At 33.5% G+C, this 12,394-nt stretch overlaps 1 protein-coding gene across 6 annotated transcripts in view; it reads right to left on the bottom strand.

The window, feature by feature from the left end:
* Positions 1-7,623: 7,623 nt before the first annotated feature.
* The window catches only part of UNC13C (unc-13 homolog C), a 613,180-nt gene continuing 608,409 nt past the window's right edge, over positions 7,624-12,394 (bottom strand). For all 6 annotated transcript variants that reach the window (XM_040492731.1, XM_040492733.1, XM_040492734.1 and 3 more), the window contains one exon: positions 7,624-9,461. In XM_040492731.1, the coding sequence (XP_040348665.1) occupies positions 9,176-9,461 (286 nt within the window). In that variant the 3' untranslated portion in view covers positions 7,624-9,175. The remainder of the gene's footprint in view (positions 9,462-12,394) is intronic.

The raw sequence follows: 12,394 nt of genomic DNA, 5'->3' as shown, positions 1-12,394 counted from the left end.
TAGAGTCTTTGGCACTAAAGAGACATCATTACCAAGTTCTACAGGGCACTGCATCACTAGGAAACATCTGCTTGTCAGAGCTTTAACTATAAACTCTCAGAAAGGAGCACTGGAGGGACACAGTTGGCTTAGGTTACACTTTTTAACCCCTGGGAGTTGAGAAGGGTGGGGACAGAGGAGAGAATTGTTATGCAGCCAACCTGTTTATGCTTTAACAGAGCATTCACAGTTTTGAGTGGTTTTGGGCAGTTTCCAAAGTGAAGGCCATAATTATATTGACTTAGGGTAGAGGCCACTGATGCTACTAAACATCCTACAATGTATAGGACTGCTCTGACAACAAAGGATGATCCTGCCCACACACAATATTTTTTACCATTATTTACTTCTCTTTGCTGCCATCATCATTACAGTGTAGGCTATTTATTGCATATCATGCATATTTTATTTTGGGTTTGACTCATGAAGTTCGTATATGCAGTATCTTCTTAGATCTTGTTTAATGACATTGATGAGGTATTGTTCAAAATGTTACGCTGATTCTTTTTTGTCAACTTGATGAGTGAGAAATACTTTACAATCTTATTATTTGCCTGGAAAGTAAGCATTTCTAAATGTATTTCTTCTCATTCATTAGTGGTTTCTCTTCTGTTGATTACTCATTGATTATCTCCCCCATTTTTCTATTGGAGTTTTAAATGATTTGTATGTACTAGCCAAAATGTAGTTGAATCCATTATTGAGTAACCATATTAAAATAGATCTTTTCTGTATTGGCTATTCACTTAACTTTGCTCCTTCCATCATAGAAAAGTTTTAAATTTTAATATGTTTAAATTTATTAATCATTTCTTCCTTCTTCTCTTTTATGCTTTTTAATTCCTGCTTAAGAAATTATTTCTAATTCCTATATTGTGAAGGTTGTTTCCTACTAAAATCTTACTCTTTGACTTTTAATTATTAGATGTGAAATTCAACTTAATTTCATTTTGTTTTTGTTGTGTTGTGCATTGAGACATGGTTGTATCTATTTCTATATGGATATAGAATATATAAATTTATTAAATCTATCTGAATATCTACATTAGTTGTAAGTCTATTCTATCCCACATGATACCAATATCTCACATATTCATAGATATATTTCTAAGAAACTTTGTTTATTTCATTGTTTATCTATGTTTATATAAAATCTACACTATTTTATTTACTACAGTCGTATGACACATCTTCATATCAAGTAGAGTTGTGCAACTGGTGGAATGCTTGATTATTCTTCAGAATTGCCTTGGCTCTTGTTTCACATTTATGAATTTTTATATGAACTTGTAATATATTACCAAGAAAATCTATTGGGTTTTTCATTGGACATAATGAAACTTGTAGATTAATCTGGAGAAAATTGTCATCATTATATTGAGTTTTGTCATCCATAAAGAAAACCTGGTTTTCTTTGTGTTATCTTCTATGCTCTTTAATAGAGTTTTAGAATTTCCTTAAAAAGTCTTATGCCTTGTGTGTTAGATTTATTCCTTGGTTTCTTAGAACTTTGTTGCTGTTATGAATAGGATATTTTTCCCTTTTTCTTAATATATTTTTTAATTGGTTATGAACATGTACATCTATCCTTACATGAGGATAAACAAATAAGAATGTGTATGAATCTGGCCACATCATTTCAATCTTCAAAGCTCAGTTTTCTCAAATATAAAATTGAGAATAAAAACATTTCACAGAATATGAATCTTTAGAATTTAGTTAAGTATAGGGGCACCTGGGTGGCTCAGTCAGTTAAGTGTCTGACTTTGGTTCAGGTCATGATCTCACGGTTCATGAGTTCAAGCCCTGCGTTGGGCTCTGTGCCGACAGCTCAGAGCGTGGAGCCTGCTTTGGATTCTGTGTCTCCCTTTCTCTCTGCCCCTTCTCTGCTCACACTCTGTCTCTGTCTCTCAAAAGATAAATAATTAAAAAAAATTAAATAATAAAAAGAATTTATTGAAGTTTATAAGTAAAGAAAATGATTAGCATGTGGTAATATTTTTAACCTTTTCTTTCTACAGTACTAAATTTGGGAGGGAGTATATCTGGCACATAATGTTACATTAGTTTCAGTTGTACAACATATTGATTCAATAACTCTATACATTATGCTACACTCACCACAGGTGTAGCTACCATCTGTCACCACACAGTGCTATTCTAATACTATTGACTATATTTCCTATGCTGTACCTTTTCTCCTATGACTTAATCATTCCATAACTGGGAGCCTGTGTCTCCAACTCCCCTTCACCCACTTTTCTCAATCCCTCACCTCTCTTCCCTCTGACAACCATCAGTGTTTGCTCACTGTATTTATAGGTCTGATTCTACTTTTTGTTTATTTATTTGTTTTTTTGATTACACATTTAATGATACCATGTGATGTTGTCTTTCTCAATCTGACTTATTTCGCTTGTATAATACCCTTGGATCCATTCACATTATTAGAAGTGGTAAGATTTCATTCTTTTTTATGGGTGAGCAATATTTGTGTGTATGTGTGTATGTGTGTACACATTTTCTTTATCCATTTATCTGTTGATGGACACTTGAGCTGCTTCTATATCTTGGCTATTGTAAATAATGCTGCAATAAACATAGGGGTGCATATATCTTTTCAAATTAATGTTTTCATTTTCTTTGGGTAAATACCAAGTAGAAAAATAAAGACAGAGGTATCACAATTCTAGATTTCAAGATATACTACAAAGCAGTAGTAGTTAAAACAATATGGTACTGCCACACAAAAATATTCATAGATCAATGGGAAAAATAGATGGCCCAGAAATAAACCCATACTTATAGTGGTCTATTAATCTATGACAAAGCAGGCAAGAATATATAATAGGGAAAAGACAGTCTCGTCAAATGGTGCTTGGACAACTGGATAGCCACATGCAAAAGAATGAAACTGGACCACTTTCCTACATGAGTTCACTATCCACAGAATTAAGCCCCAAATAAAGACCTAAATGTGAGAACTAAAACCATAAAACTTCTATTACATATGTAGTAATTTCTCTGCCATTGGCTGTAGCAATATTTTTTTCTAGGTATGTCTCCTGAGGTAAGGGGAACAAATACAAAAATAAATCATTGGAGCTACACCAAAATAAAAAGGTTTTACATAACAAAGGAAACCATCAACAAAACAAAAAGACAATCTTCTGAATGAAAGAAGATATTTGCAAATGATATATCTGATAAGGGATTAATATCAAAAAATATGGAAAGAACTCATGCAATTCAACACCAAAGAAACAAATTATCCAATTAGAAATGGGCAGAGTACCTGGTGACATTTTTGTAAAGAAGACATACCAACGGCAAATAGACACATGAAAGGTCCGCAACATCAGTATTCATCAGGGAAAATACAAATCAAAACAACAATGAGATAACACCTCACACCTGTCTGAATGGCTAAAATAAAAAAACCAAGAAATGGCAAGTGCTTATGAGAATATGGAGAAAAAAGAACCGTCACACTGTTGGCGGGAACGTAACTTGGTGTAGTCACTGTGGAAAACAGGATGTTCCTCAAAAAACTAAAAATAGAAGTACCATATGATCCTATAATGTTACATTACAATTTTTTTAAAAATGTTTATTTATTTTTGAGAGAGAAAGAGAGCATGAGCAGGGGAGGGCAAAGAGAGAGAGACACAATCTGAAGCAGGCTCCAAGGTCTGAGCTGTCAGCACAGATCCTAATGCAGGGCTCAACCTAAAGAACCGGGATATCATGACCTGAGCCAAACTCAGATGCTCAACCAACTGAGCCACCCAGGCACCCCATAATGTTACATTTTAATAGACTACTCAACCATCAAATAACATAGCTACAAAAAATATGAAAATTAACTAATTTTGGTACCACTTTGATATATAATCATAATTTGGCCCAAACTGATCCCTTTGCTTTCTGAGGAGCACCCATGAGGACCAGTCTTAGAGAAATAAGAAGTGCCCCAGACAATTTACTGGGGTGGAGAAGAGAAAATAGCTTTAGGAGAATTAGCTCATCTGTGTTCCGTGTTCCCATTAGGCTATTAGCTGGCTGATATTAGACTAGTCATTACATTTCTCTTTCAGTTGCTTAATCTTAAGTGAAGAATTTTGATTAAATGATCTGCACAATTCCTCTTAGCTCTTAAACTTTATGATTTTTTCCAGGAAATAACAATGTAGATAGTTATGGCTTTAATGTGTAATAATCTTTCAAAGTTGTAGCCTAAATGCCTTTCTGTAAAGAAGGCAAAAGACCAGTGCATCTTAAGTCTTTTTATTTCAGCTTTCTCAGCTCAGGATTTTTGCAATTTAAAAAATCCAATTAATTATCTCTGTAAAGTGGTAGATATACCAATTAATAGATTGTCAAATTGGAATAAAAAATGATGCACACATGTGCTGTCTATAAGTGTCACACTATAAATATAGTGATGCAGATAGTTTAAGAGAAAAACAGTGGAAAAAATGTATACCTCTTAAACCCTAATTAAAATAAAGCTATTCTAATATCAGTTATTATACACTTTAAATCAAGGAAAACTACCAGGAGAAAACAGTGACATTATGTAATAGGGTAAATTCACCAAGAAGACATCACAATGTGTATATACCTAACAACAGAGTTTCAAAATATACAGACGAAAAAACAGAAATGAAAAGATGAGTAGAAAGATTCATAATTATATTTGAAGACTTCACTTCTCTCACAGTAACTAATAGAATGAAGAGGCAGAAAATCAGTAGAATATTGAAGATTTGAAGAACACTCCCAATAAATTAGACTTGATTGTAGAGCTCCCTCCCATTAGCAGCAAAATACATTCTTTTCTAGTGCATGTGGAACACTCACCAGGCATATCTTGGGTAATAAAACAAATAGTATTAAACTTTAAAAAAGTGAAATCATAAAATTATTTATTTTTTAACTAGAGTGGAATCAAACTAGAATGAATAACAGAAAAATATTTGGAAAATTTCTCAGATATTTGGAAATTTAATAAGACATTTAAAATGTAACCCATAGATCAAAGAAGGTAGAAGGGAATTTAGATAATATTTTTAAACTTAAAAAAATAAAACATATCAACATCGTGAAATAAATCTAAAGCAGTGCTTAGAAGAAAGTTTGTTGTATAGTGCTTACATTTTAAAAGACACATGGTACCAGATTAGTAATCGGATATCTCACTTTAATAAGAAGAAAAAAGTCCTCATCAAGCAGATGTAGGAAAATAATAAAGACAAAAACAGAAGAAAGTGTAATTCAGAGAAGTAAAACAAGAAAAATCAATGAATTCAAAGCTGTTCCTATTAAAAGGTGAATAAAATAGGTAAATCCTTAGCCAGATTGAACAAGAAATTAAGAGACAAGATATAAAATATCAATATAAAGATTTAAAGAGGGAAAATCAGTATAGATCCTACAAATATTAAAGGATAATTAAAGATACTCTAGGAACTTTACGTTCATAAATTTGATAGAGTAAAATGGAGCAGTTCCCTAAAAGACAAATTTAAACTCACTCAAGAAGAAATAGGTAACATTAATAGTTTTGTACCCATTAAGGTAGTTGAATTTGTTGTTTAAAACTTCAATAAAGAAGAAATCCAGATCCACATGTTTTTAGTGTTGAGTTGTACCAAATTTTAAGGGAGCATTTAAATCGGTTCTATGTAATCTCTTCCAGGAAGTAGAAATGGAGGGAACAACTCCCAGTTCATTTGAGGAGGCCATACACAGCCTGATACCAAAACAAGACATAGACTTTACCAGAAAAGATAACTAGAGATCGATATAGCTCCTGAATATAAATGGAAAAATATTCAACAAGCATGATTCTATGAATATGTCAAAACACAAATGTATACCCAGAGTATATGCAATTTAAAACATACACGATGTGTTTTTTTTAATCAGTAACTAATCATTACTTTCTTTCTCTCCATTTATAAATCTTTGTAAATATACTTCCTGTTTCTAAGAAGTTATTCATCTCATTATGCATTATTTTATAAACTATTGAAGGAGGAAAACATCAAGTGAAATATAATGTGCCATTGCTTATAAAATGTATGTTGATTTCAGAGTTGTCATAATGTGAAAAAAAGGATAATTGAGAATACATTTAATGTGATATTTACAAACTGGAATTGATCCCCCATTAAGCCATATATCCTATTTTTTATTTTAAGAAAACAAACAGCAGCAGCCTTTTTGATTTTAAGAAAACAGAGGAAGCCTCAAACAGAGACATCATCAATCTGTGAGGGCTGGGAGTCGGAGAGCAAGGAAGGGCCAGCTATTTCAGACAAAGAGCTGGAGTGAGGATAAACACAGGTAGTGCCACGCAAAACAGTCTCTTTCCTGGTGTGTCCAAGAGTACTGCACGTGGTTAACAAGGGAATCAGACAGCTGTCCAGGGATAGTTGCTGAATCCCGTATAAATGATTGTTCTTTTATTATTTAAGTGTAAAGATTAATGTTATTCTATTACTTCATGAAAAAGATAGTGTAGTCATGCCTTTGTATAAGCTAGAGAAATGAAAAGGAGAAAATAATGCTCGCATCAAACATTTTTTTAAAAAAGTCCAGATGAAAAACATTAAACTAGAATTGTCATTTATAAATGTACCTCATTTAAGGGAAATTCAATATATAAATTATCCTAGAAAGAGATGAATTAGAGCAGGTAGTGATGGGGACATCTGATTACTTAAATGATCATTCATCAGAACTCCTTTAAATAGTAAGTGCTCTGTTATGGTTTTAAGTACTTCATTTTGGCCAAATTTGATTTTCATGTCTTTCTTTAAGAACTTCTAATGTGAAGTTTAACTGTAGATGAGTAACAGAACTTTGTCTCTTATCTACAATAAGAAAAATAAATTGCCACACATTTTAATGGATCCTATAGTTGACAGTGGTCGCTAAGAACTTCAGTGTTTTTGGGTATGTAAACACAACAGGCTTGGTGTTTTGGGAGAAACAACAAAGCCTGAAGAATTTAGAACTATTTCTAAATTACTACCTGTACTTTGTGTATTAATAAATAGACTCAATTCACAATGTCACCATTAGCATTTGATATATATGTATATATTTAAAAGACAGAATGAATAGGTTCAATTAAACAAATACTAGGAAAAAATAATAAGCTCATAATTTTTTAAAGTGATCCATACGAACTCAGACTGCCATTTCTTCAGGAGTATCGTGCTTTATAACAGTGCACTCCTGAAAAGCTCAGGTCAGTGTTCTGTAAAATCACTGTAAGATAAATCTAGAATTAATCATTCAAAATAATAAAACAGTTTATAATAAGTTTTTAAGAATGTGGCTTGTTTTTATGTTGGATGTTGTATTCTTCTCATGGGACATGATCTTGTAATATGTAGCTGTTTCCATGAATACATCTCCTGGAAAAAGTTTCTCAAATTTTAATGAGAGAGTAGAACCATATAATGTGAAAAGTGTTATGTTATATCCAGCAAAAAGGGTCTGGGGTTTTTCTTCCTAAGGAATGAAATTATGCTGTATAAATGAAATGAAAAGGCAGAAAATACAACAGTGTTATGTGTGTTCAATAAACATCCATTTATTAATGCATATGCCAGAGGATAGTATTGTACTATGCGTTTGAAGAAGTCATTAACAAAGCAATTGCCTAACAATTTAACATGAAATAGTGGATGTCTCCCGTATGTGTTTTCACATCCAGTAACAGAATGGTTCTGAGAGTCATGATACTATTCATTTCTGTCCTTAGCATATCAGACCAGCTTATTCACAAAACACAATCATTGTAACAGATTCTTGTTTCTGCATGTGTATGTTGTCCACTAACAGTTATGACCGTAAGTACAATTACGAAGTACTGTTGTACAGCCAAGTATTTAGATACAGACTCTAAAAAGTCAAACCATAAAAACACAGAAAATGCAAATATTCATAAACTATTTCATAATGAAAATCCAATCTAGTTATTTTTTATGTACCAAGCTGTACTAAGTTGTTTTCTTATTGTATCTTATGCCTTTGTGCTCATAAATAACATAAATTACAAAATTATAAGCAATTTCTTCAGACCTTATTTTACATTTTTCATTAAATAGATGAAGACACGTATTTTTGCTCCAGTGCAATATATAGTAATGCTGCATTCAGTACAAATTGTTGACTAGTTTTAAAAAGAAAAAAGCAATTAAATGATTATAGTGCTAAATAAATAAGGAGATAGTCATAACTGTCAGAGGGAAAACACTAACAGTATAGTTACTTATTATAGGTAATTTGAAGAAACAAACCTTCCATTGCATTTCTAAATCCCTAATCCGATGACTTTCTAAAGAATGAAATTTGGTAAAGCCAAGACATAGTGCTAGATGGCAAATGCATCAACTTACCTTTTTTACAAATGTGATGTGACCTTGGCAGTTTTAAAGAACAAAGTTTTGTCAATATATCAAACATTGTTAACAAACTCTATTTAGCATTGCTTTGTATAAGTTTGCTTTAATAGCATTTCTTCACAGTGATATTTCAGAAAGGTTGGAAACTGGTCAGCATAAAATATTTCCCACCTTTTCTATTTTAATTTGTATGCAAAAATCATCACAATAGATCTGCAACTATAAAATTACAAACACTTTCTAGAAGTGACTGTATTTCTAGTTATGATAGAAAAAGTTCTTTGTATGACATCTACAATGAGGTAAGTCTAAATAAAACAGAATGTGGGTAACAAATGCCTTCTGATCTATGGGCAATATAAGCTAATTTAAAAGACAATGGACAAACCAAAACCAAAACAAAACAAAACACCTAGTTGTGTTTTAGTATGTTTAAAGGATGAGAACTGGTAATGAAATGAAACATTTTAAAAGATATGCTGGATATTTCACTTTACATCATAATTTTGGCACTTCATGGAACATTTATTTCCCAAAGACCAGAATTGGTATAAAAAGTTCAGCAAGTTTTCCACATACTTTGTGGACACTGAGTACTGGCAAACACTGAAACATAGTGAACTATTAAACATTCCCATTTATTTGCACATGCATGCAGTAGTCAAACAGTTATAGTTTATGAATTCTTGAAGATGATATCTTGCAGTATTTGTTTAAGCAGTCTCTTCAGCAGATCTTGTTTCAGATTTCAGTCTTACAAATTCTTTAGCTACGTCATCGTTGGTCCTCTGAGAGAGTATTCTAAGGATAGTCAAACCAGTTTCATCCAGGGAGACATTTTTCAGAAGGGGATACCATGCCCCGTAGCTTCCTTTTTCTGCTATGTTCTGCAGCCGAATTACCGTCATTCCGATAATTCTATCTTCTCGGGCAAAGCAGTAATCTTTAACTGATAGATGAAGTTCATAAGCCCCTGGCCGGTTTTCATTACCTAGAATGCTATGTGGATTAAAAAAGAGAATTTTGAGCAAAAATTTTACTTCACCTAGGGATCAATAGGTTCTAAAATATTGTTGAAAATTTTATACATTCCTCAGAATACTATTTGGCAAATAGAGTATCATGGTGTTTTAATTCTGATGTAAATATCATTTACATTTTATGTAGATTGTTTTTACATAGGTATTACTTAGCAGTCTAATTTAAAAATTGCTTTCCCTAGATAAAAATAAGAAGTCAGTATGAATATACTTTACTATCTTGATATTGAACATATTAATATAAACTTTAATTAAAATCTGTTATACTTAATTCTTGGAGGCATGGTCTTCTCACTGATATAGGGGTAGGATGGGGTTACTAGGGGGCTTGGCCAAGGTAAAGGGTAGTTCTTGCAAGAATTTCTATGCCATTTCAACATGAGTTATATTTTCTTTTCTTTACCTCAGGCTCCTGGATATACTATTATATCTAGGAGCCTTTTCTCTGGGGAATAAACAACACAGACTATCAAGCTAACACAGACAACAAGATTATTCACAAGATGCCAAATTAGATACAAATCTCCAGAGTAAATCAGTTCCAGTGGAGCGTGATGCTTCAATGCCAGTTCTTTCTGATGGCAACAGTTAGACACCTGTCAAGTGTGGGGCTGAGGGTGTCCTCCACTAATAACAACTTGGCAGTGCAGAACTGAACATAATGAAGAAGGCTGAGAGGTAATATACTGAGAATAATCCTCCCCTGCCCCTTATTTTACTTCATTCTCAGATATCCTTGACTTTCTAATGAATGCACATCTGTTCCTCAGCAGTAGAAGCTTCCAAATCCCTTCCTTTTCTAGGTGACTTTTTTTAGATCAAACATTTGCAGAGTCAAACTTTTGTTTCTTGGCAACACTGATAACTGAAGTGTGTACGTACTTTAGACACAACCGAAATAATGTGAAAGAAACTGGAAGCCTGATGAGTAAGTATAGAAGTGCAGAATATGATAGGAACCAGATCTTCTGAAGAATTAAAATGTATCATAATGCTGTCTTTTTCCCAGAATCATGGTCTTGGTACCTCACAGTGTTATATCTGAATGTTGTGTGATTCAAGTAATTCCTAGAAACTTAATTTAATCAAAATTTGCATATAATTTAGAGAGATAGATATGTGGAATCTTGTGAGCTGGTTTATTAGGAAGTATTATGGATATGATTAATCTATTAGAGCCATTTTAATAGATGTGGTAGGTTAGCTAAGTTTAATGAGTGGTAACAGAGTTTAGTATTCAGAATTCAGTGTGCTGAAAAGTCTCTGGGAAACTAAGAATGTGAAACAAACAAGCAAAGAAGACCAAACCAGTGAGAAAGTATTTCGGTAAGCATGTGTGCATGTGTATGTAAACCCCAAGGTTTGGTGCGGTGTCCTCTCTTTGATTGTAGCTCAGCTCATCTAGATTCATGGAATTACATCTACATGCAGATGGTTCTCAAGTTGTATCCAACAATATATGTGATACCTCTTGTGGAATGTACTACAGGCATTTTCAAATTAGTAGACTTAAAACAGTACTTGATCTCCTCATCTCTTGTCCCGATTCCCTCATCTCAGTAAATCACTGTCTATCCACTGCTTATGCAAAAAACCTAGAGGTCATCTTTGATTTAATTCAGTGCCAGATACTTGCATTTGCCTCAACTGGATATATTTTTCACCCTTCTCGTTGTACTTTGCAATAGAATGCTGACCTGTAAGGATTATATCAATGAAGCTTCTTCATACTGAGGCTTCTAGTTGGTTTTGGCCACAAGGGAGGCACTTCAGGAAATCAGGAGTAATGATGAGAATAAGGTCAGAGTCTATTTCCCTGGCTCCTTTTGTTTGATGCTGCCTCTAGGATACTGTCCATCCCTAGAAGGCCATTACTCTTTTTGAGGTGGCTGATGACATAGGAAATTTTTGTTTTCCCAGTTTTAGTAACCAGTCTTCCTCTCCTTCACGTACAGTAGGGGGAATAACCTGGCCACTCCTAGCCTCAGATTACATCACTATTGCTTATAGTCCTTCCATTCTCATATCCTAGTAAATTCCTTTGTAATGAGGCTATCTTGAATTATCCTAAATTAAATGTTTTCAGGAACCTAATCACATATTCTTTCTTTCATGTGCTACCTCGAGTCGACTAGAAGTTCTATAGATTCTACTTCCAGTACCTACCTAGAATCTTTCCTCTTCTTTCCATCTCTCTACTCTTTACTTCCACTTTCCTACCACCATCTGGTGAGTCAGTATTACCTCTTGCCAGAACGACTGCAATAGACTTCGGACTTCTCTTCACATGTTTGGTCTTGTTTCCCTATAATTATTATTTTTATACAGCAAACAGAATAATCATTTAAAGATATAAATGAGATCATTCATTTTCTTATCTGAAAATTCTTCAAGGCCTCCTATTCAACTTGTAATGTAATCTAGTCTTCTTTACCCTGACTGCAAAGTCCTGTGTCCCTGTACTCTGGTCAAGTCTTCAAACTCATTTCATCTCATTCCCTCGCCTACCGTATACTATTTCTTAAATATGCCAGGTGTGCTCCCACCTTAGTCTCTGCACTAGCAATTGTGTTTGGCCTGAGATGCTCTCAACCCACATCCTTGCATGATTGGTTCTTTCTTTTTCCCCCTACAAGTTTTAATTTAAACACCACATGCTCAGAGGGGCTTTTGCAAACATCCAATCTAAGCACCCAATCAACCAATCTATTACATCAGCCTGTTTCAATTCTCTATGTAGTAGTCACTATCAAGTGATAACTTTTTGTTTATTTGTGATTTGTTTACCATGTGTTCCTCACTTCTAGAGAGTAACTTCCATGAGAACAGAGACCTCCTGTTATATATACCAAACTCCTAGAATTTGGCCTGATGCATGGTAGACACTGAACA

Source organism: Herpailurus yagouaroundi, unplaced genomic scaffold (genome assembly GCF_014898765.1).
Source record: "Herpailurus yagouaroundi ecotype Mexico unplaced genomic scaffold, PumYag 184, whole genome shotgun sequence".
NCBI lineage: Eukaryota > Metazoa > Chordata > Mammalia > Carnivora > Felidae > Herpailurus > Herpailurus yagouaroundi.
The sequence above is the reverse complement of the archived record's forward strand: the minus strand, read 5'-3'. Positions and strand labels throughout refer to the sequence as shown.